The 24,753-nt window shown below is 55.3% G+C and overlaps 1 protein-coding gene across 1 annotated transcript; it reads left to right on the forward strand.

Annotated features, from left to right (window-relative positions):
• Nucleotides 1-531: 531 nt before the first annotated feature.
• Nucleotides 532-24,691, forward strand: DHX30 (DExH-box helicase 30). The gene is given in 20 exon segments (XM_053979170.1): nt 532-694; nt 6,835-6,965; nt 9,055-9,165; nt 11,019-11,374; nt 12,068-12,194; nt 13,166-13,315; nt 13,800-13,952; nt 14,718-15,539; nt 16,659-16,737; nt 17,238-17,342; nt 18,347-18,522; nt 19,718-19,816; nt 19,818-19,925; nt 20,250-20,331; nt 20,884-21,077; nt 21,150-21,309; nt 21,547-21,704; nt 22,157-22,260; nt 22,345-22,484; nt 22,993-24,691. Coding segments are annotated over 20 exon segments (3,654 nt in total). The 3' UTR covers nt 23,229-24,691.
• The last annotated feature ends 62 nt before the right edge of the window (nt 24,692-24,753 follow it).

Raw genomic sequence — 24,753 nt, forward strand, 5'->3', positions numbered from 1 at the left:
ATTCCCGGTGTCCCCATGGCCGCTATACTCGGTGTTCCCATGGCCGGAATTCCCGGTGCTCCATGGCCGCTATTCCTGGTGTCCTGGCTGCGATTCCCGGTATCCCCCCGGCCGCTATTCCCAGTGTTCCCATGGCCGCTATACTCGGTGTTCCCATGGCCGGAATTCCCGGTATCCCCATGGCCGCTATTCCCGCTGCTCCAATGGCCGGAATTCCCGGTGCTCCCCGGCCGCTATTCCCGGTATCCCCATGGCCGCTATTCCCGCTGCTCCAATGGCCGGAATTCCCGGTGCTCCCCGGCCGCTATTCCCGGTGCCGCACGGCTGCGGAGCCCCGGGAGTGCTGCGGGCTCCGGGCACGGCCAGGGCAGCAGCTCCTTCTCCTTTCCCGTGTCCCTCTCGTCCCTCCCGGTCCCTTCCCCGCTCCGTCCCCGCCGGGCTCTCCCGGGCCGCTCTGGGTCCTCCCGCCCGCCAGGGGGCGCTGTCGCCGCGCTCCCTGCGCTGCCCGCGGGCGGGGGGGGGCGGCCCAAGATGGCGGCGCTGGGGCTGCTGCTGCAGGCGGCGGGGCCGCTGCGCCTCTGCCGCGGGCCCCGCGGGCCCTGCGCGGGGCCCCGCGGGCTCTGCTCGGCCCCACGCGGGCCCGCCGAGCCCCGCCGGGACGAGGAGGACGAGGAGGAGCCCGAGGCGGCGCAAGGTGAGCAGCGGGGCCGGCCGGCGCTCGGGGCCCCGCGCGGCGCTCGCGCAGCGGAAGGGAGGGGCGAGCCCGGGCCCGCGGCGGGGCGGGGGCGCCGCCACATCCCTCCCTCCCTCCCTTCTTCCCGCGGCTCCGCCGGGACCGGGATGCGCGGCCAGGGAGAGGAGCCGCCGAGCTGCGCAGGTACCGGGGGGCGCCGCGGGGAGCGCGGAGCTGCTGCGCGGCCGCCCCGGCCGCCCTTTGTTGGCCGGACTTGGGGTTTCCCCGGTGATTCCCCTCAAGGTCGCCGAGCCGGGCCTGGGCGAAACTCCGGCCGCCTCCCGAGGGTGAGGCGAGAGGAGAATCCCCGCGGAGCTGCGGCAGGAGAGGGGCCGGGCCGTTAGGGCCGTTCCCGCTCTCCGTGCCCGGGATCCCGCGGATCCAGCGGGGCAGCCCCGGACAGCTCCGCAGCGCCGGGCCCGGGCGCTGCAGCGGCCCCGGAGCCGGGCCGGGCTCACGGCTCTGGCCGCAGCCTGGAAGATTTCCCCGCTTGGATGTCAGGGGTGCGCGGTGGGAAGGGTGAACGCCTTCGGAGTTGCCGCTGCTGTAAAAGAACGTTTAAAACTCGGGTTCGGTGTCATGTTTTGAATCGCTTTTTGTTGGATTCGGGAGCGTGGAGAACACTTGGAGCTTGGAGAGATGCGAGTGGTTTTGCGCCAGAGGTCGTGACTTAAACCGTTTTTCCTTACAAAGATCGCCGTTTTGGTTTCAGTTTTCTTTCGTCGGCTGCGTTTTGAAAATGTGGAGTGTTATTATATTTGAACTTTTTCTTTTTTTTCCTCGCAGCCCTTCTGTGTTCGGTGTTTTTTTCCCCATGCTTCAGCATTATTAAAGTTATTCTTTTCTCAGTAATTTTTGGATTCTTTGGGTCTTGGTTCCATTTCATCTTGGAGTTCAGAGTGGGATGGTCTTTCAGTTGTTACATTCAGGCTGTTCAACAGAGCAAATTAACTCCCTGCTAAAGCAAGTGCTGAACCACCCCAAATTATTGTTTAATGAGCTGCTTCAGGTGTTGCCTGAGAAAATGAATAAACCAGGATTGTTTTTTTTTTCTTTCTTCTTTTGTACTTCATCCCTCATCACTTTTTTTCTCGTGTGTTTTCAGGCAGTCCCTGAGTTCTTTTATTTTTGGTCTTCAACTCACTCATCCTCCCAATTTGTATGGTGGATTGACCATGGAAGGCTGTTGATCTTGAGATGGGAGTGTGGTGATACTGGAATCGTTTCCAGTAATGGATTTGTTTTGGATGAACAAATAAAAGCCCTCAGGGTCTTGTGAACCTGCCCTACCTGTCCAGCTGCTCCTTGAACCCGTGGGGATCCTAAGTGTCATTTGAAAAACCTCTTTCTGAGGTTGGTTCCGAGCCCTCAGCTTGTGAGCTGATGTCTCATTAGCTGTCCTCATTTGGCTGCTTTGTTATTAGCCTCGGATGCAAATATGGCAAAATCCACTCAGAGCCAGGCCAGCTCAGAAAGTCGCTGTTAGATCCGTGCTGTTATCTGAGCCTTCAGGTTTTTGGCTCAGACACTGGGGTTTGGGAGCTCAGTCACTGCCCCCTCGTTCCTGAGGCTGCCGTGCCCCTGCTCTGGGGTTTGCTGCTGTGTCACTGCTTAAATTTGTCCTGCAGAACCAGAGCAGAGTTTGGGCTGGAGCTCTGGATCCCCTCCTGGAGCAGGGCAGGCTCCTGAGCAGCCCCAGTGGCTCCGAGGGGGAGCTTGGCCACTGCTCCCTCTCCTCAGCTGGTCTCACTTGCTTTTGGAGGAGCCTGCTCAGTGTTCCCTGAGCTCTCCTTCAGCCCGGAGCTGCACGTGGGCTTTATTCTGTGTGTGCTGAAAGGGGCCATGCTCAGCATTGCTGGGGGTGGTTTAAAACCCCCCAAATTCCCCCAGAGCCATGCTTTGCTGTACTCCAAGCTAAGCTGCCAGGTGGAACCTTCTGTGTCTCCCTCCATCTCTGCAGTGGAACATGTCTGGGCTAATTCCGTGTGAAATGGATATTGTGGAGCCACAGGGCTTCTTTTCTTCCTGGGGGATTTTTGATGTCTTGGAAACACTTTTGGATTTATTACTTGAATTTATCGTGTCTTGAGGACTTCTGTCTTTGACAGTTTGTCCTTGGTGCTCATTTGTTACTGTTCCAGGGAGTAGAACTGGAGAGAAGAGAGAAACTGATGGATGTCCTCTGTCCTCCTTGAACAAGACTCTGGGCTGTTTTGTTTGTGCTCTGGTAGCTGAGTGTTTCCACTCCTCACGTTTGTTGGGGTTTGGAGGAGGCTGGGACATTCCAGCTGGGTGGTTTGTTGGTTTTGGGGTCTGGTTTTTGTGGTTTTCAGTGTAGCTTGGAATTAACCTGGACTTTCACAATCAAATTAAGCTAAAGCACTCACTGGCTTTGAGGAACTTTAATTAGTTAATTGGCTTCTTTGATAGCCCCACCCTGACTTGTCTGCTCTCCAAGACAGGCTTTTAATATTCCTTCATGATGTCAGAGCTGTGGTTTGGGTGTCATGTGTGGCTGAGTTTGAGGAGTACTGGGCTCTACTCCTTGTGCTCCCACTGACACAATTCCCACCCAAACGTCCACCCTCAGCTGTGGCAGACCTGAGACACTCCTTGGAGCAAGATGCTGAAAATCCCATTTGGCAGGGAAGGGAACATTCTGCACAGTTCTGCAGCTGGGAGTTGTTCCTGTAAAAGCTTCAAGGGAGGGATGGCTTCCTGCAGGATAAGATCCTTTCAGCTCTGGAATTGGGCAGGAATGGGCTGAAGGTGATCCAGCAGCCCTCGGCACAGTCAGAACGTGGTGCTGAGTGTGGCATTGTCAGCTGGGGAGAAAACACTGCATCTTGTCGGGAATTCCAGGCCTGAGCTGTCACCAGAACTGGGCTTTGTCAGTCAGAGATCCTATTTTCCCCTCTAGAGCAGATTAAATATTTAGTCTTCACCGAGGAGTCACGTCAGAATGTGAGAAACTGCCTCTGTCATAGGTAATTGCACTTGGGGGGCATTAACAAATGATTCTTGCACCTCTTATCACAGAATTTCCCAGGTTATTGTTTGTGAAAGAGGAAACAACTGGAAGCCAAATCACCAGGCTGGTGCTGGAGATTTGCTTTTTGCTTTTCTTTTTAATTAGTGACTTGAATGGTGCATTTGGGAGTTGTGTTACTGCTCCTCCCTCCGTGAGTCCCACCAGTGTGGAATGGAATAGAGCTGCAGAGTGCCAAAATCTTGGACACTTTGCCAGTTTTCCTGAGCAGGCCAAAGTCTGAATATAGAGGAACTTGCTTCAGCAGATAGAAATAGCACATTTGCTCTATAATTACAGAAAATTGGCTCATAGTTTTTCATAAGGCTGAGACCATTTTCCTTCTCCCTTGGCCAATATATAGAAGGTAATTCATGGACAAATTGTTTTCATAAATCAGAGTAATTCCTGCAATTCCCCTGGAGTTATCCAAGGCTACTGAAAGCATTTCTCAAGATCCAGGTGGTTCTTCTATGGTTTGCAAGAAGCAGTTCCAAAACTGAGTGTCACCAGTGCATCTTCTGTGCTGAGCTGTGGAGCAGGCTGCTGGGTTTTGCTGGAGAGGGTGATGGGATCAGCAGTGGCTTTTTGTTCTCCTTAGCCAAATGTCCGAGGCAGTGCCAGGCCTGCAGTGGCACAGCAGAACTCTGCTCTCTCTGAATCTCCTGTGGTTTCCCAGTTGCTCTCTTCCACTGCCTCTGGGACAGAGCCTCTCCTCAATTCTTCTTGAACATCTTGGGAAGTGTCCAAGGCCAGGCTGGATGGGCTTGGAGCAACCTGGGATAGTGGAAGGTGCCCCTGCCCATCTGTTAAATAAATGAATGTAAGATCTTCATGGATCTTTCCAACCCAAACCATTCTGGGATTATCTACAGTTCCTGTGTTTCTGCATGGCAGTAACTCCAGAATCAGTCTCCAGCAGACCACGGTGGCACGAACTCTTGGCTCCTCCTTTCTCCTTGGATTTGGTGGCTCAGTTGGAAATTCTGGTTTCTGATGGTACCAGTGATCTCTGTGCTGGCTTCTGATTCATTGCTGAAGCTTACTCTGGATTCCTGCAAGGGATTTAGAAACTCTCTTAAGAGAGAATGCTCACCCCCAGGGTGGTGTGCAGGGAGGTTACCCAAGTCCTGACTGTCCGGGGAGCATGTGTGGGATGAGGCTGAATGTGGGTTCAGCTGTGCTTGCTGCTGCAGAGAGGAGATCCCATCCCTCTCCCTGTTCCCCTGTGCTGCTTTTGGTACCTGCAGGACTGTGCTGGCTGATTTACTTGTGAGCCCAGCAAAAACGTGTGGGTTTCCTTCTCCTGCCTTGGCTTTCTGTGGGATTAGGGCTGCAGATTGGCTGCCTGCACATCTGGCTTAGTGGGAGTGCTGGAGCCTGGGAGAAGGGACAGCTGCCCCTCCCCACAGTTGGAGCTGTGAGACCTCCCTGTTTGTGAGGTGTAGGAACATCCAGAATTGTTAACACATTGATCTGATCTCGCTGGACCTGCTGCTGCAGGAAAAGGCCCTTCCCAATGCTGGCCATGGCAGTGGGGCAGGTGAGAGGAGCTGGAGCAGCTCCCTCGCTGCCAAAACTGCTGGAGTTGGTCAGGGAGGAGGCTGGGACAGGAGGTGGGTGTGACATGGCTCTGTCTGAGGCAGTGGGATTATTATTATTATTATTATTATTATTATTATTATTATTATTATTATTATTATTTCAAATGAGTCATTTGGTCTGACCATGAACATCCCCTCCCTGCTGTACCCTGAGCAGCATTTCCCTGTGGGGGACAGGAGCCAGTCCCACTTGCCCTCTGTCCTGCTGCCTCTGTGGCTGCTGTGTCTCCAAACCCTGTTGGCAAACTTCTTTCCAGGGGGTTCTCTGTGCAATTCAGTACTAAACCACATTCCCAGGCTCTAATCCAGCCATCTCAGTCATTTCAGGAAGAGTCCTCAGGCATTTTTTCATGTTCCTACTGCTGGTTGGATCTGATGTGTGAGACCCTGGATTTAACCCATGGCTGGGGGGGACGTTGCAAACACCCAAATTGTGCAAAGTTGTTACTGCTCAGTTGGGTTTTGATATTGAGGAGTGACAGACAGAGCTGGTGGGGAAACAGCACCAGCTCCATGCTGGTGACAGTGGCTGGACATGAGCCCAGGGGTGCCCGGGTGGGCAGGAGGCCGATGGCCCCTGGGCTGTGCCAGCCCCGGTGTGGGCACAGCCTGGGGCAGGGACTGTCCCCTGTGCTGGCCCCGGTGTGGGCACAGCCCAGGGCAGGGACTGTCCCCTGTGCCAGCCCCGGTGTGGGCACAGCCCAGGGCAGGGACTGTCCCCTGTGCCAGCCCTGGTGTGGGCACAGCCCAGGGCAGGGACTGTCCCCTGTGCCAGCCCCGGTGTGGGCACAGCCCAGGGCAGGGACTGTCCCCTGTGCTGGCCCTGCTGAGGGACCCCCTGGAATCCTGGGGGCAGCTCTGGGCCCCTCCCCACAGGGGAGCCCTGGAGGGGCTGGAGCGTGTCCAGGGAATGGAGCTGGGAAGGGGCTGGAGCCCCAGGAGGGGCTGAGGGAGCTGGGAAGGGGCTCAGCCTGGAGAAAAGGGGGCTCAGGGGGGACCTTGTGGCTCTGCACAGCTCCTGACAGGAGGGGACAGCCGGGGGGGTCGGGCTCTGCTCCAGGGAACAGGGACAGGAGGAGAGGGAACGGCCTCAGGCTGGGCCAGGGCAGGTCAGGGAGGACACCAGCAGGAATTTCCTCCTGGAAAAGGTGCTCAGGCCTTGGCAGGGGCTGCCCAGGGAGGTTTGGAGTGCCCACCCCTGGAGGTGTCCAAGGAACACCTGGACATGGCACTCAGAGCTCTGGGCTGGGGACAAGGTGGGCATTGGGCACAGGGTTGATTTGATGATCCTGGAGGTCTTTCCCAACCTCAGGGATCCGGGAGTTTGCTGGTGCCTGGAGATGCTGCAGGTGAACCCTGGACCCTCTGCCTGCCCCCCATCCTCCCCTCCAAGCCCCAGGAGCCGGTGCTGGAACGGGACTGCACAGCGATTGGGAGACATTTAGTTCCTCTTTGTTTTTTTTTTCCAGATTCCAGAGACTTACTAAAGGAATTTCCACAGCCTAAAAACTTGCTCAACAGCGTGATTGGCCGAGCCCTGGGCATTTCCCATGCAAGGGACAAGCTGGTGTACATCCACACGAACGGGCCAAGGAAAAAGGTAATCCCGTGCTGCTGGAAGGGTGGGACACACAGAGTGGGAAGGGAGCCACAGAACTGCTAATCCTGGAAGTAGCTGCCTAGAGAAAATCATAGGAGAGTTCTAATTCCACTTCAAAGTAGTGTGATAATCTTTCAAACAAGAAATATTCTCACTTCTTCCTAGTTTTCCTGATGTTCATGTGCTTTAAAGGTATATAAATGCAGGTGCTGTTCCTCTTTTGGTGTGGATATTTTTCTTTTAAGTGACTTGCTGTATGTGGCCTTTCTCAGCAGAAAGAGACATAGTGTGTTGATTAAATGTGCTTGAAGGTGTCCTACAGCCTTAAAAAATTAAGATTTAAAAGCTGTATTTTAGCCCTTAGGACCCCTAGATTTGATTGTAAATTCCAATAGAACAAATTCCAAAGCCTAAAATGTCCAATTGTGACCAGAAAAGAGGAGTTTCTTTGCAATGGAGGGAGGTCTCTAATAGTACTCAAGAGCAGAATGAAATACAGCCTCTTTGTTTGTTAAATGAAGTGGAGGAGTTCCAAGCAAACAGTTTTCCAGGTACTTGGAGCTGGGATGCCCAAGGCCCAAATCTGCATCTGGGCTGTGAACTGAGCAGGAATTACCTAATGGTGCTCCATGGCCAAGGCTGTGCCTCCTCCTGTCACACCAGCTCTCATTCCAGAGCTGAAAGCCCTTTCCAGCTGAAGTTTAACTGTAACCTACATTCCAGGAAAAGACTCCGTTCTGATGGCTTAACATTTTCCAATAGCATTCTGTCTAAAATTTCCCAGACAGTTTTTATTGCCACATCCTTTTTAAGCATCCCCGGATTTTAGGGGATACATTAGTAATGTTACTTCAGAGTTCTTCATTATTTGTGTTTCTTTTTCTTGCTCTTTCTCAAGCAGTAGTGCAGTTTCCCAACTTAAATTTTGGAATACCATAGCCAGTGCCTCATCCCTAAAATTTGGAATACCCCAGGCAGTGCCTCATCGCTTTAGTTTGTGTAATTGGTTCCCATTCTTGCCAGCACTTAAATAGATTAATGTGGAGAGTAACTTCAGATTAAAACAAAAAACTAAACCAGGAAAATGATAAAGGAGATAAAGGAGCCTTGGGAAAAACATGAAGGTTGGCTCACAAAGGAAAAACAACCCAGCAAATGTGGACTGAAGGACAGGTGAGAGCCTGGAGAGCTCTTGTTGGATGTGAACAGGGGGTTTGTGAGCACTTGGCCTTCCTGAGACACCTTTTTTCCCAGCAGATCTGTGCTTTCCAGGCTGTGCCCGAGGCAAAACCCATAGCAATTCCCTCCCTGAGCCAGGTGCAGGGGCAGGAAGGCAGCCAGCCAGGTGCTGGGGAGCCAGGAGCCTGTGCTGCAGCCTTGGGGCATCCACTGCTGCCTTTCATGTGTGCTGCAGAAGCAGGAGAGAGTTCCCTGGGCATTTCCCTCTTGGAGCCTTGTGGCATCTGCAGGGCCAGGAGCTGAGCGAGCTCTTGATTTGAAGCACTTGTTTGAAGAGGACAAAGTTCAGCTCTCAGCATTCTTCGCCTCTGCAGGTTTTTCGTGCTTCCTGGCAGGATCTGTGGTTCTGCCAGTGCTTGTGATGGGTGCTCCTGTGCCTGGTGAATGCTGGAGTGCCTGGGAGCTGAGGCAGCCCCGTGCTGCTTCCATTTCAGTGAGGAAGCAGCTGGGAAGATTTCCTGGCTGTTGCAGCTGGAAGGTGTTGGAGAGGGGATCTGCTCCAGAGCACGCTCTGGCTGCTGCAGTGTGCAGAGGGACAGCCCTGGGACGGAATTGTTCCTGTAATGACCTGCTGGCATTTCTCCCTGGGAGCTGACACGCTGTGACACCACAGGCTGTGCTGGACCTCAGCCCTGCAGCTCCTGTGGGGCTGTGGCACCTCTGTGCCCTGCTCAGCCTTTTCCTGCAGTGCTCCTGCCACGGAGCTTCCCGTGAAGGGACCAAGACATTTGTTCAGTTTTCGTCAGTGTTTCTCTTCTTTGCCTGGAGTGCGGAGATGGTTGCAGTGGGTGTGCTCTGGTGGAGGGCAGAGCTTGCCCTGGTTCACCCTGTGGTTCTCCTTGCCTTTCAGAAAGTCACTCTCCATATAAAGTGGCCGAAGAATGTGGAAGTGGAGGGCTATGGGACCAAGAAGATCGATGCGGAGCGGCAGGCGGCGGCTGCGGCGTGTCAGCTCTTCAAGGTGAGCTCTGCTGCTGCCCAGCCTGGCCTGGTGATGGGAGCTCTTGCTCTTTGCCTGTGCACTCCCTTGGTTGGCCCCTCTGCCAGTCAGGGGTAGAGGGCCAAGACCTGAGTCTGAATCCATTTCAGCTTAAAATCCCACATGCCTCAGGTAGTCCTGGTCCTTGTTCCTTTTGTCCCGGACCTTAATCAGCTCCTTAGCCTCAGCATCTACAGCGAGTAGAGTTTCCCTCAGGTGGGTTTGCTGGTCACTAACTCCCACTTCTGCCAGTGCAGCTGGGTGTGTTTGCAGTTGTAGGACCTTCAGAGCCTCCTGTTTCCTCTTCATCAAAGCCAGTGTGGCAATTACATGTAGTAATTTACTATTACTCCCCATTTATGCTTTGTTTAGCACTTATTTATGGCTGGAAATGGATGTTTGCAGCCAGTATCAAACAGGCACAGTAAAACTATGAAGGTCACTCTTGAAAGTGTGAAAAAGATGCAGTTTTATCTCCAGCTCTACCCCTGGCAGTTCTGTGTTATCTTGAGCAAGTGAGACTGATTTTGGAGTTTCCTGTTAATCTATTCAGTGGGAACAGGGATATCTCTGTGCTCAGGAGAGGATGCTGAGGATGCTCTGGCAGCGAGACAGCTTTTGATTTGCTTGTTGATCAGAATGCTCTTTGAGGAAATAGCCAGCCTTCAGAAATTCAGGAGGGCAGTGTGAAAACTCAGCTTCTTCAGCTGCTTAAGCTGATCCTCTAATTCTGTGATCAGCAAAACTTGCTTCACTCACTGACTTCATTCCACCTCACTCAGTCAGCATTCACTGGGAACACATCCTGGTTTTATCCTCTCTAGTCCAGTTCCCTGCTTTCTTTGAGACCCTGGAAGTTTTCAGTAAAGAAAATGCCCTACTGATGGATTTTCCCCTCATTTTGGAAATGGCTGAAGTGTACTTTAGAACTCAAACCAAAACCCAACCACCTGAAACCATGGATTGAACGTGCAAAGCTTTCTTTGCCAGCTAAACTGGAACCTGGCAGAAGACCCTCGTGATGGGAGGCCTTGTGTGATCACAGCTATAGAAAGAGCTACAAATGCTGCCTTAAAAGTCATCAGTCCAAGAAAATTATTAGTGTCTAATTAGTGCAGAGAGTGAATACAGAGGCTTTGAGAGAGCAGCGAGCCAGGTGAACTTTGGTGTCTTAGGCACTCCCACAGCACAAAATAATACAGCTTTTTCTAATACAAGGATATTAAAGCCATTAAATGGCCTAAAGTTGTAACATTTAATTTATTAAAATTAAAACTAGAACTTATTGCAGCAGTCTGGTAATTTCAAAATGGTGTGTGCAGCACTCTGGATATGTCTGGAGCCTCTGCAAGGTTCAGTCCTAAATGTTGATGGTAGGAAAGTTTCTAATTACTGCAGGCTTGCTTCAGAACCTGACAGGTTAGGGACATTTTCCTGCTGCTTGTACAAATAACTGTTCCTGGGAAATGGAAGGAGATGAACCATTCCCTGAATTCTCACCCTGTATTATCCCAGATTATGCTAGCTCAGACTAGCCTTCCCAAAAAGATGCATTTCCTGCTCCAAGGGTGGTTTCAAAACTTGAGGGTGCTCAATATAGCCAAGAGTTTGTAAAACCCCTGTAAATCCTGGCCCACCCATTCTAAGGAGCTGCGTGGGGCTGAGAGCCATACCCAGGGAAGGGAGGGCAGGGACCAGATTCCCGCTGGGACAGAGCAGCGGTGGGGGAAAGCTCAGAGCTCCTGCAAGCGCCTTTCCTCGCGCTGTCTTTGCGTGGGGAAGGAGGAGCTCCTGCCTGGGCGTGGGTTCCCAGAGCTGCCCTGTCTCTCCCGCAGGGCTGGGGCTTGCTGGGCCCCCGGAACGAGCTCTTCGACGCGGCCAAGTACCGGCTGCTGGCCGACCAGCTGGGCTGTCCCGACGAGCGCTGGTGCTCCGAGGGCAAGTGGCGCTCCAAGTCCGGCCCCTCCCTCGCCGACCTGTCCACCTGCTGGCGCCGCATGGAGCCCGACGACGCCATCCAGCCCATGGAGCAGGGCAGGATGCCCAAAGCCATGAGGAGGGAGGAGCTGGAGGAAGGGGAGCTGGAGGAGGGCGAGCTGGAGGAGGGCGAGCTGGAGGAGGAGGCGATCGATGTCTCGGATTACCTGCCCATGGCACACCAGGACGCCCGGACCCCCGGCAGAGACGCCAGGTGGGGCTGGCTGGGAATGCTGAGCCGGGGCAGAGGGGAGGGAGGGTTTTTCTTTAGCTGGAGATGGGCCAAAGGAATAGTGGGGCAGCCTGGTCTTATACCTGGCTGCCATCCAGGGAATGCACAGACTTCTTCCCTGCAGCTCTGCCCTCTGGAGAGACTGCTGCCAGTCTTGTTACCTGCCTGATTCTTCTGTGCCTAAAGACATTTCCATCCCCAGAAGTGGTGCATGTGCACTTACACCAGGTTTTGACCACCCTGGTTTTGAGGGCAGTGTTAAATCTGCTCCCTTCCATCCCCAAGCTGCCTGCTTGACTTTATGAGCACAAATCTTGGATTTTTAATAGGCAGCAGGAGCAAGATCTGTAAGAGATGTAGGTGATGGTGGTTATTTCTGTGATGTGGTTTTTAAATTCAGAATTATTTATTAATTAAATCTGTCTCAATCTGTTGATGCCATCTGGTTTGTAGCCTTGGTGTAAAGGTTTGATCCCTGTGTAGTAGGTGGCTTTGCTGGGCTGGGTGGTTGTGGCTGACAGATTTTAGTAGCAAGGGACAGCTGGACTCTGCCCATCACCAGAATTACCTGGGCTTCAACTGAGCAGTTTCAGAGCTCAGTAGCACTCCTGGAGTGAGGCAGGTCTGAGCACAGGTGGGCATTTGTACATCCAACTCTCCTCATGTCCCATGCAGCCGAGGAGGGGGTTCCATTGAAATGACAGACGACAACACTGCCATCCGTGCCCTGACGCAGTTCCCACTTCCCAAAAACCTCCTGGCCCAAGTGATTCAGATTGCAACCTCTTCCTCCACAGTCAAGGTAAGGTGCTGTCTGACCCCTGCCAGGGAGGAAGCTCAGGGGCTCCAACTGGAATCACTTTGGATGCTTTCTTTGGGCAGCAGAGCTGGGGAGAGGAGGGAAGTTAAAACTAGTGTGAACAGCAAAGACTTTGTGGTCAGAACTGAGGGAATGTCTTAACAGAACCCTGAGGAATGTTGCTCCTGAAGCCAGGGCAGTGGAGGAGCTGCTATCTGAATGAAGGAGGTATTTTCTAAGGTTTCCTTTCCCCATATACCTGCAAGAAGCACAAGTTTGTGTTGCTGGGAGCCATGTGTAACTTCTGTGCTGATAGAATCTTTCCACAACTCCATTCTTGCCCATATCCAGTGATCCTCCTTCCCGGGATGTGTCACCCACCTCCCAGAGCTCGTGTGCTCAGCAGAAAGGAGCTGAGCTCCACCCTGAGGCTCTCAGGATGTTCCCCACAGTTGTCTGCTCTCACTTTGGCTTAAACAGCGCCTTGTGAGCTGGGGGGTAGAGTTCAGTGCAGTAACCTTCTTCTAGTGCTTCATTTCAAAAAATCCAACAAAATCCAACAAGTCCAGCAAAAAAAACCCATGGTGAAAGGTCAGAGGGGCCACACAAGGAGTGACAGGCCACTGGGTTGGTTCAGCTGGAGCAGAGCAGACTGAGGGCAGAGCTCAGCAGGGGCTGCAGCTCCTCCCAAGGGACAGCTCCAATCTCTGCTCCCTGTGACAGGGACAGGACCCAGGGAACAGCTGGAGCTGGGCCAGGGAGGGTCAGGCTGGATCTCAGGGAAGGGTTCTTCCCCAGAGGGTGCTGGCACTGCCCAGGCTCCCCAGGGAACTGGGGAGGCTGCCGGAGCTCCAGGAGCGTTTGGACACGGCTCCCAGGCACGGGATGGGGTTGTTGGGGTGTCTGTGCAGGGCCGGGGCAGGGGCTGGGTGGTCCCTGCTGTCCCACGGAGCCCGGTGCTGTCGTTCCTGCAGGAGTACATGCAGTTCCGCACGGTGGGCACCAAGACCAAGATCTGCAAGCTCACGCTGCGCTGGCCCTGCCCCATGACCTTCGCTGCCAAGGGCCGGCGCAAGGTGGAGGCCGAGAACAAGGCAGCAGCTCTGGCCTGTCAGAAGCTGAAGGTGAGAGCCCCTGGCTGCTGCATCCCCTGGGGATGTTCCTGTGGATACAGGCTCCTCCTGCCTCACTCGCTGCGTTTGAGCCTGGCAGGGGATGCTGGAAACTTCCTGAACTTTGACTTGTGTAATGAGCTAATGCTTGATGAGCTCATGCTTAAGAAACATCTACTTCCAAACCTTGGGATTCACAGCATGCCAGAACCACAGCAAGGGACTCAGCAAGAGGGTTTTGCAGTCATGGCTGCTGTTCCTCTGCTGGGTCTGTTTGACACCAAACAGGGCAGGTGGTTGGTTCTAGTGTGTGTGGTCCTCCAGAGTTGGAGTGGGATCATGTCTGGTTTCTTGCTGTGGCAAGAAAAGCAGGAATTGATGGGTTTGGGGTGGTAGGGAGTTGGCCTACCCAAATATGGGATCCAAGTGCTCTGTATCCCAGCCCTTGGAGTGAGCAGCCTCAGACCTTATGGTGCTGTTTGCCTGTTCCCTGCAGAGCCTTGGCCTGGTGGACAAGAACAACAACCCCCTGAGCCATGCCATGTACAACATGACTTCCCTGCGGGAGCTGGGCGAGAACCAGAGGAAGCCCTGCCACATCAAAGTCCCTGAGGCCACCCTGCGCAAGATTGAGAACTACCTGAACCACGTAAGGCTCAGCCCCCTGAGGATCCCCTTTGCCTGATCCCCTTTCACTTCAGGAATCAGATGTGTTTGAAAGCTTCCTGTCAAAATGTTGAGGGAATTCATGGTTTGATTGTTGCCACAAAACCTGATGAGTCTCTGCTGCCCTTTGGGGAAGGGAGACCCTTTCTGGGCAGTGACCTTCCCTTTTGGAAAACTCGGGGGTTCTTAAAGTTGAATCCAAAAGATGTGATTGATTAAAAGTTCAGCAACTTTTAATCCCATGAACATGTGGGCCAATGCTTTGATTTGTGTTCTAGACAATTCCTGACTTCTTGCTCCTTGTAGTTCTTCCTGTGGGATGTGGGACTTCAGCTTTTTCTTTTGCCAAGACAGAATATTTCTGGCTTAGCCAAAAGCTTGTGTTTTGCATAAGTTATGTGTCTGGGTGGTGGTGTAACTCGATAGTTTCCAAAAGTTGAATTTGAGGGGCTGTTGCATTGCAGAGCTGAACTTACTGGTCTGTGCCTGTTGGCTCAGGCAGCAGCACTAATACCCCTCCTAAACCAGGGAATGCAGCAGGGAACACACAGGAGGCAGCCCAAATTAGTTCTCACTTAAGTAACCTCAGTTCAGAACATGACTGAGTTACCCAAGATCTGAGGAGACCTTGGCAGAGCCTTGGCCAAGCCAGACTGGCTGAGTCTGTTCCAGGCACTTGTTCCTTTCTGCTCATCACAGGACCAGTACTAACCTTGCTGTCCTTGCCTACCTCCTCCCCCTCTGCCAGTATCCCGTGGACATCAGGGAGTCCAGGCCCCGGATTGCCGATGACATGATGAACCTGACCAAGGAATCCGGTGCCATCAGCGACGCCATCACGGGGAAAACCTACATCCCCATGCTGGAAGCAGAGGAAGTGCGCCTGAGCCAGAACCTGCTGGCCCTCTGGAAAAGGAGAGGAGCCTCCTGGCAGGAGAGCCACCCGCTGCCAGTAGACCCTCACAAGGACACCATCCTGTCAGCCATCGAGCAGAACCCCGTGGTGGTGATAGCGGGAGACACGGGCTGCGGGAAGACCACGCGGATCCCGCAGCTGCTGCTGGAACACTACATCCTGGAGGGCCGCGGCGCGCGCTGCAACGTGGTCATCACCCAGCCCCGGCGCATCAGCGCCATCTCGGTCGCCCAGCGCGTGGCGCAGGAGCTGGGGCCCAACATGAGGAAGAACGTGGGCTACCAGGTGCGGCTGGAGAGCAAACCCCCTGCCCGGGGAGGGGCCCTGCTCTTCTGCACCGTGGGCATCCTGCTCAGGAAGCTGCAGGGCAACCCCAGCCTGGAGGGCGTCAGCCACGTCGTGGTGGACGAGGTGCACGAGCGGGACGTGAACACGGATTTCCTGCTCATCCTGCTCAAAGGCATCCAGAAGCTGAACCCTGACCTGCGCCTGGTGCTCATGAGCGCCACGGGGGACAACCAGCGCTTCTCCCACTACTTTGGGGATTGCCCCGTGGTCAAGGTGCCGGGCTTCATGTACCCGGTGAAGGAATACTACCTGGAGGAGATCCTGGCCAAGCTGGGCCGGCACCGGCACCGGCACTACGAGATCAAGGTGGGTGTGCAGCGAGGGGGGAAGCTGTCCCCCTTGGATGGGGCACTGGCTTCTGGCCTATCAGCAGGGGGACAGTTGGGGCCTGGGACTGCTCCTGCTTCCCTGTGGTTGTTGGACACTGCTTGCTTAGCTTTAACTCCATGCCAGTGCTCGTGAGGTGAAGTCAGCTTAGCAGAACCTCAGAGTATTTTGATTAAATTATGCATAAAGATGACTTCACCTTGGGGTCAAGTTGCTTTTGTCTCTCTTTAATTGGAAGTTTGATGTTTGAGTAGGCTGAGAGCTCATTGCTGTGTGTACACAGACACAGAGTTGAATGTTTGCACACCCTAGGCAAGCCTGGCTCAGGACTGGGATGGTTGTGGCTTCCAGCACTGTTACCTCAGTGCTCACCGTCCTGCATGACTGAATTCCCTGATTGCTGCTTTCTGCAGCTGGTCTGACCCCCTGGAAAATGCCCTCCAGACATGTGCAGTGCTCTGGGTAATCCTACACCAGTGGTGGGTCATGGAGTCACACACTCACAGAGGTTAGCCAGCATCTCCAGACGTTTTCTGGTTCAACCAGCTGGTCTGGAGTCTGTCAGCCCATTTTTCCAGCCTGGAGAGATCCCTCCCTGTGGCTGAGCAAGTGTCTGGAGTATCAGCCACTTCTCCCAGTCCTGGATCATCAGCAAACTCACTTGAGCTATCCCATTGCCTCCAGGGCATTCTTCCTGTTTCTGTTGTGGCAGGGATTTTATGTGAGCTTTAGTAGTCTGTTCCAAATTCCTGAGAGCTACAGAAGGTTCTGCTCAGAGCCTGATGGATTTGGACTCCCAGGTGCATGTGGCAGTTTTGTCCACAAAAGTCTCGTGGGAATTCTGTTACTTGTGAGGTGCTGTTCAGCAGAGGTGCACAGAGCTGGACAGTGGGAAGGGACTGTGCATTCTCTGTGCACAGCAGGGAAACTGGCAGCACTTGTGACCAGAGCAGGCTCCAGATGGAGCCCAGACCAGGCTCCTGGCTCCAAGTCCTGGGCAGGCTGTCCACGTGAGGCGTTTGCTGCCTGCAGAAGGTGCTTTGGAGTGCCCCTGTGCTGTGCTGACACCCCCTGACCCCCCTGTCCTGTCCTACCCAGCAATCCGACGACGAGTGTGTCCTTGACCTTGACCTGATCACCGACCTCGTGCTGCAGATCGACGCCCACGGAGAGCCAGGTGGGTCCTGCCTCGCCCTGAGCTCTTCCTTCTGCTGGGGGGAGAGGAAGGGAGCCCCTCCAGAGCCTTTGCAGAGACACCACGATGCTGAGCCTCCCATGCAAGAGCTCCTTGATTTCCTGCTGATCCAAGTGGTTGTGAGCCATGTGGCATGGGCAAATTCTGAGTCTTTAGCTAAGATGGGGTTGGACTCCTCAGTGTCCTGGCAGCTGTTCCAAGACTTGTCTGTGCTCCACCATTGGGAGCCTTGTGCTGCCTAATTACCTTTTCCATTGGAGCCTCATCCCTGTCAAATACCCTTGCCTGGAAAGTGATGTGTTTGGGAAGAAGGCAGGACTCTCAGGTGACTTCAGGAGATTTAAGTGTTTCAAAGCTCGTGGGTATTCACTGTCAAACTCCAGGTAGCTTGGTAGCTTTCTGCCCTGGAAACATGTGTTCCCACCTGGGGAAAAGCACTTGGATTTAGAGGCTGTGTGTTCTTAACTGCTGGTGTGTTCCAGGTGGGATCCTGTGCTTCCTCCCTGGCTGGCAGGAGATCAAAGGGGTGCAGCAGCGGCTGCTGGAGATGCTGGGCTCGCAGAACAGCCGCTACCTCGTCTTGCCAGGTGAGAGGGCAGGGCCAGCCCTTCTTCCCAGGATTCGGGAGAATCTGGGACAGTTGGCTTGATGTGCCCCTTCAGCTTTGTTCTGCTACAGAGCTGGTGAGCTTTGATGTCCCAGCTGTGTAATGGTGTGTGGTAAGTGTGAGTAACTCCTCCTAGCAGAGGCTGAGTAACTCCTGTGTGTGATCAAAGAGAGTGGCTTCCCATTTGCCTCCAGCAAACTGGAATTAGGCAAGGGGAAAGCAGCTCAGTTCTGCACTGCTGTGGCTGCACGCTGAGCCTGCCCAGAAAAGATCTCAGCACCTGTTCCTTGGGATGCAGGTGGACTCCGGAGCTCAGCTTTGATCAGTGAATTTAACATTCCTTGCCCCAGGAGGAAATTTACAACAAAAGCCAGCTTTGCTCTGCAAAGCTCTTAAGGGTTTTGGCATTTTTCGTTTGTTTTTTAGCAGCTCTGCCTATTCAGTGTCAAACCAGGCCAGGCAGGAGCAGAGCTTTGAGCAGCTGGGCTGTTAATGAGTGCAGGTGTAGTTTGGTGGAAAGTGCTTGCTCTCCTCTGCCTCACTGTGCTCTGCCAGGAATTCCTGCATGGTGCTGAGCTGTGGCAGGGAAAGCTGGGATACAGGACAGCCATGGGCCCTCACTGAGAGCCACTTGTGACAGAGTGGGCCCATGTGGCAGTGAGAATCCCTGCCCCGAGGGACTTTGGAGGAGGGGCAGCTGCAGAACCGGACTGGGAGGGTGTGGGATTTCTGCCAGGGATATTCCTGGGGTGCCACCAGGCTCTGGGGCAGGAGGTGAGCAGAGCTCATGCTGCTGCCGAGCCACAGGTTGAAGCAACTGAAATGAGGCCTTCCCTTGAGACTTGTGGGACATTTTCCCTGGGGTCTGGCTGGCAGGGAGCCGCTGGCTGTGCCCACTGGCAGCTGGCATCCCCATTTCTGCGAGAGGTGACGGTACAAGGAGAAGCTCAGCTGGGCAGGTCTGACTCTGGTTTGGTTTCCCAGTGCACTCCAACATCCCCATGATGGACCAGCAGAACATCTTCCAGAGGCCTCCACCAGGCGTCAGGAAGATCGTGCTGGCCACCAACATCGCGGAGACCTCCATCACCATCAACGACATCGTGCACGTGGTGGACAGCGGCACGCACAAGGAGGAGCGCTACGACCTCAAGACCAAGGTACTGCTCCTTGCTGCCTCTGACTCATTTGGGACACTCTGGAGCACAGGGCTGTGGTCAGAGGAACATTTGAGGTGCCATTAATGGGATGACGGAGCTGCTTCCCATTTGGCCCCTGGGGCACAGGCGTTGTGTTGTCTGGGGACAGTGCTTGATGCCTCATCAGTGTTTGCTGTGTCCAAGCTCTGGGCCAGGCTTCCCATCAGATTCTGAGTTTTTTGAAACAAATTTAAGGCAAATCCTACTCCCTTCCCCACTCTGTTTCACCATAGAACACCAGTAGCTTTCCTCTTTGCTTTCAGCTTTTTTCTATGATTTCATCAAAAATCATCCTGTCCCTCGCAGGGCAGCCCTGACCTGTTGGATCCTGCTCTTGTTTCCAGCTCTTCTGGCCCAATCCCTGTTCCTCAGCTTTCCAAGGGGGATCTGCTGCCCCCAGGCCCGTTCTGGCAGTGCTGGGCCCTGAGCCTGGAAAGGCTCTTGTTTGTACACTTTGCAACAAAGTGAAGGCAACTGTGCTGCTGCTGCTGTTGGGAAAAGGAATTGTGGCAACATCCCTCTGCCCCTGTTCTAGAAAATCATCTCCCAGGGCCATTCACATCTTGGAACAGTTCTGGTTTAAACCCAGCCCTTTGGTATTTGCCCAGTTTTTCCCAGTTCAGAATGCAGACCCCGAGGCAGGGCTGGGATGGGGAGCCCCGGGATGGGACAGGGACAGGTGTCCAGCAGGTGGCATCTGGGTCCCATCCACGCAGCCCGGAGCTGCTGCTGGACAGAGACCGGCACTGCACGAGGCAGGAGAGTGGGAAAGGCTTCCCTGGCCCTTGGGACCGTTCCATGACTTGTGAGAGTCTGAGCTCTCTTGGCTGGGAGGAAAGATGGCAAAGGGAGGGGCTTTGGATATGGACCTGGAGTGACAGGAGAAGAGGGAATGGCTTCCACTGCCAGAGGGCAGGGTTAGATGGGATACTGGGAAGGAATTCTTGGCTCTGAGGGTGGGGAGGGGCTGGAATGGATCTGCCAGAGGAGCTGTGGCTGCCCCTGGGTCCCTGGCAGTACCCAAGGCCAGGTTGTACAGGGCTTGGAGCACCCTGGAACGCCATGGCAGGGGTGGCACTGGGTGGGCTTTAGGGTCCCTTCCAGCCCGGAGCAGGCCAGAGCTGCGGGAGCGCTCACCCTGCTGCTGTCCCCGCAGGTGTCCTGCCTGGAGACCGTGTGGGTGTCCAAGTCCAACGTGGTGCAGCGGCGCGGGCGCGCCGGGCGCTGCCAGTCGGGCTTTGCCTACCACCTGTTCCCCGCGCAGCCGCCTGGACAAGATGCCCACGTACCAGGTGCCCGAGATCCTGCGCACGCCCCTGGAGAACCTGGTGGTGCAGGCCAAGATCCACATGCCAGAGAAAACGGTGAGCACGGCACTGGCCGCGGGGACTGAGAGGGTTTGTGGAGCCCCAGGGACAGGAGTGGGGAGAACCCAGAGCGCTGATTGCTTGAGTTGGTGCTTGGCTAAGCACGGTGCTGTCCAGGGAAGTTCAGAGCAGGAACTGTGTAGGTCCCTGAGATCACAGAGTGTGTCTGGAAGCTTGAAGGAATGGAGAGGGCTGAGCTCATATCCCTGGAGGGGAACAAAGAGGGAATTGTGCTGCAGTCTGGGATCCCGAGGGCTCTCACACACCGGTATGGGAAACAGGCTCACTTTTTCCCTTTTCCCTTCCCCTGCTGTGTTGCAGGCAGTTGAATTTCTCTCCAAGGCTCTGGACAGCCCTGACATCAAAGCTGTGGATGAAGCCGTGATCTTGCTGCAGGAGATTGGTGAGTTAATTCTGTGTCCTACAAACAAGTTTGCTGTTCTCAGCATGGGAATGGGACTTGGCACAGGCTGCTGTGGGGCAGACTGGGCAGGATTGTCCCTGGATGGGATAGCAGTTGACAGTGACTTTCCCAAACCACATGCCCTGTGCTGTTTTATTTCCCACGTTGCTTTGCTTAAAAATTGGGGACAGCTTTCCAAGGTTAAAAAAATAAAGGGGAGGCAACAGAAAGAAGGGAAGTGGTGATCTGGAGTTCAAAGGTGAGTGACAGAAGGAGGTGATGATCTGGAGTTCAGAGATGGGTGACAGAAGGAAGGGAAGTGGTGATCTGGAGTTCAGGCCTGGGCCTGTGGATGGTCCTGTGGCTGTGACAGCTGTTTCTTTGTCCTGAGCTCAGTTAGACCTGGGGGTTCTGGGTGCTTACTGCAGGCCCCTGTCCGTGTGCCTCTTCTGGAGGTCACCCCAAATCCTCCCAGGCCTGGCAGTTCCCCAGTCCCCTGTTTGGGCTGCGCTGGGAGCTGATGGATGTACCACGTGTGTGGCTCTCCTGCAGGAGTGCTGGACCAGCGGGAAGCCCTGACCACTCTGGGCAAACGCCTGGCCCAGATCTCCACGGACCCTCGGCTGGCCAAGGCCATTGTCCTGGCCTCCATCTACCGCTGCCTCCACCCGCTGCTGGTCATCGTGTCGTGCCTGACGCGGGACCCCTTCAGCAGCAGCCTGCAGAATCGCGCCGAGGTGGACAAGGTGAGGAGCCCCCCGGCACGGGGGGGAGCAGGGGCGGGGGGCTGCCGTGGCTCAGCTGTGTCCCTGTCCCAGGCCAAGGCCGTGCTGAGCCGGGAGAGCGGCAGTGACCACCTGGCCTTCGTGCGGGCGGTGGCGGGCTGGGAGGAGGTGCTGCGGCGCAGGGACAGCCGTGCCAGGGACAACTACCTGCAGGACTACTACCTGTACGGGCCCAGCCTGCGCTTCATCAACGGTGAGTTCAGAGCCCTCCTGCCCCTCCCCTGGCCCCAGGCGGGTGCTGCACAGCGAGGGATGTGGGGCACAAATGGGCTGTGCTGGGCCGGCGACCGCGGGACCGGGCAGGGTCTGGCTTTGGCCCAGGACAGGTCTCCTGTCCCAGCCCGGACTGGTGCTGCCCTGCTGAGGTGACTCATTCCATGGGGGGAAGGAGAGGGTGAATCTCATCCCTGGGGCTGTCTCCTCCCTCCAGGCCTTGTCAAGCAGTTCTCTGAGAACCTCTACGAAGCCTTCCTGGTGTCATCCCCTTCCGACTGTACCATGCCCTCGTCCGTGTGTAACCAGTACAGTGAGGAGGAGGAACTGGTCAAAGGCGTCCTCATGGCTGGGCTCTACCCCAACCTCATCCAGGTACTGGCACTGCCATTGCTCTGCGGGGATGGCTGTCACAGCTGGTGGCACCGGGAAGTGCCAGAGAAGCTTCTGCTCTCTTGGGAGTGAGTGTCCAAGCCAGACGTCCTGCCCTGGGCTCCGGCCTGCACTCCAGTGCTGTCCTTGATCCCCACTCACGAGGAGTGGCCACCCCAGCTTGTGTGGGTCCATGTTTAGGTTCTCATCACTGGGTTTGGAAGCCATTGAAGTGGCATTTTTCTCCTGTTTGCTGCCTGAGGTGGCATCTTCCTCCTGTTGTCTGTGGTGGCACTGGGTGACTGCCAGGTGTGGTGACCCCAGGAACGTGCTCCACTAGCCCATGGAGCTCCTGGGAGTGGAGGGATGTCATCGCCCTCCCCCTGTCAGAGGGGTGGCTGTGGCTGTCAGGGCTGCTGCTGGTGCAGGTGTGTGACAGTCCCCTCCCATGGCAGGTGAGGCAAGGCAAGGTGACGCGCCAGGGGAAGTTCAAGCCCAACAGTTACGCGTACCGGACCAAGGCCGGCACCGTGCTGCTGCACAAGTCCACCATCAACAGGTGGGTGATCGGGGAGGGGGTCCCACGGGGCAGGGGCAGTGGCTGTGCCCGGGCCTGGCCGGGCTGACAGAGCTGCTCCTGCAGGGAGGCATCCAAGCTCTACAGCCGCTGGCTCACCTACTTCATGGCCGTCAAGTCCAACGGCGGCGTCTTCGTGCGCGACTCGTCCCAGGTGCACCCGCTGGCCGTGCTGCTCATGACTGACACCGACATCCACGTGCGAGGTGAGTGCTCCGGGGCGCCCCGCCTGCTCCAGCTGCTCCCCGGCCCCGGTTCCTGCTTCCCGAGGCTCTCGGGCTGGGCACGCGTTGCCGTGGCGGGGCCCTGGAGGTGATGGTTTGTGAGCTGTTCCCAGCTGCTGCTCTGCAGGGAGACAAAGCCAGCCCCGGCAGGCTGAGCCTTAGGGCTGTGCCTGATCATCCTGGGGGAAGGAGCTGAGCTGGCAGGATCCCACTTGTCCCTGGGGATGTGTCTGTTCAGCCTGCGGGGTTTTGGCACTGCTGCAGTTGGTCTCTAGCTGGCGAGCTCAGCGGGGCTATGCCATCGGTCACCTCCTGTGGGAAACTGGGAGGATCCCAGTGCGTGCTCAGAGCTGCCTGGCTTTTGTGGAGCTGTTGGCCCAGTTGAGTCCCCAGACAGGGCTAAAACCAGTGTGGGGAGGAGCTGCCTCGGGGGCAGCAGAGGAGCCCCAGCAGCCCCGTTCCCCGCTCACGCGCTCTCCCTCCCCCCAAGATGACGGCTGGCGAGCGACGGTGTCCCTGACGGACAGCGACCTGCTGGTGCTGGAGGGGGACTCCTACACCATCCGCCTGCTGCGCGACTTCCGCGTGTCCCTCTCCAAGATGGTGGAGACGTGCCTGTGCTACGAGATGGCCGCGATCCCCGGGGACCTGCACCACCAGCACAGCCAACTGCTCGACATCCTGGTGGATCTGCTCAAGGGCCCTCCCGGCAGCTTCGGCTCGTAGGCGGAGCTGCAGCCTCGTGTGGGGACTTGTAATTTGTATAAAGATGTTCACAAATGTTTATTTAAATAAAGTTCTATTTATCCCTTGTGAAGTCATCTCTCTCCATCCTAGAAGATTAATGTTGTCTGAATCTCCTGCTGTCGGCTCCGTGCATGGTCACCGCGTGGGAAGAGCAGCGCAGTCCCGCCGGGAAAGGACTGGGAGTGCCGACGGACCCCGGCGCGAGCTCCGTGGACACCCACCCGCCTCCTCCGCTCGTCCAGCGCCAGTCCCTGACCGGGAGCAAGGCCACGGCTGCTGCGGGCCCTCCTCTGCCCCCTCCCCACGGGGCCAGAGCTGCTCTGGGCTCAAGAGGAGGACGGATGTCCCGGCTGTGCCAGGATCGTGGATGCAGCAGCTCCGGCAGGGAGGGGATCGCTGATCGATGTCTCTCCACTCTCCACATGGAGGAAGCCCCGAAAGCACTGGATGGAGAGGAATTCCACGGATGGAGAGGAATTCCACGTGGGATCCATGGGGCCCTGCCAGCCCCAGCACAGTCGTGGCGTCCGAGTGTGAGATGTGACTCGTCCTTTCCAACCTGCCTGTACTTCTCGTCCTCTTGCGTTGTTCCTATGATTTTTTTTAAATTCCTCTTCTCCCCACGTGGAGGAGGTCGGATCCCTGTCCCTTGTGCAACACAGGACGTGATTGTAGCTGCCAGGCTGCCTGTGAGCGCCGCTCCTGCGGGAAGCCAGGAGCAGAGGCACAAAATCCTTTGTTTTCTATGAACAGGGACCATATTTCTGTGGAAGGAGGATTGCGACAGGCACAGCACTCACTGAGGAATCTGGAGTTTAATCCCAGCTTTGCCTTGGATTCTCTGTCCGAAGAAGACAGTGACCTACCTCACAGGGCTGTTGTGAGGGTCGGGGTTTGTAACGGGAGCCCTCGGGCCCAGGGCTGTGCCCCCCGGGGCCTGGGCTCCTTTCTTTTTATTCCCATTTCTTACGCTCTTTGTACCTGCAGCCGGGAATGGGAGCGAGGCCGTTTCCATGGCACGGGGGCTCCTGCCCCGCGCCCCCCGGGGCCACCCTTTGGTTCTCCCAGTTCTACCATTTAAGTTACTGCTCATGGGCTTTAAGGCGCCGTGGCTGTGCCAGCACAAGGCCCGGGGGGCCCTTGGAGTCCTGCAGCCTGGGGTCACTCCAAACTGCTCATCTTCATTTCACTTGCTTGAGGTTGTCACTATTATTTGACCAGTGTTTGTTTCTTTTGGCCTGTATAATGGGCAGTATGGTTTTCCCTTCCAGCAGGTTTAAAAAAAAAAAAAAAAAAGAAAAAAAAAAGACAAAAAAAAAAAAAGACTAAGCTATTGTCTAAATGGTTCCGAACTAGTGTGATATTGGGATACTTCCGTGGCTGTTATGTGATACTGGATCTTTTTACAACATAGATTAAAGACAATAAAAAGGGATAGAGTAGGAACTGCCTCTGTCCTCTTCATTCTTATTTTTTTGCAAAGGTTGGAATTTTGTGCCTTTCC

Source organism: Vidua macroura, chromosome 1 (assembly GCF_024509145.1).
Source record: "Vidua macroura isolate BioBank_ID:100142 chromosome 1, ASM2450914v1, whole genome shotgun sequence".
Taxonomy (NCBI): Eukaryota; Metazoa; Chordata; class Aves; order Passeriformes; family Viduidae; genus Vidua; species Vidua macroura.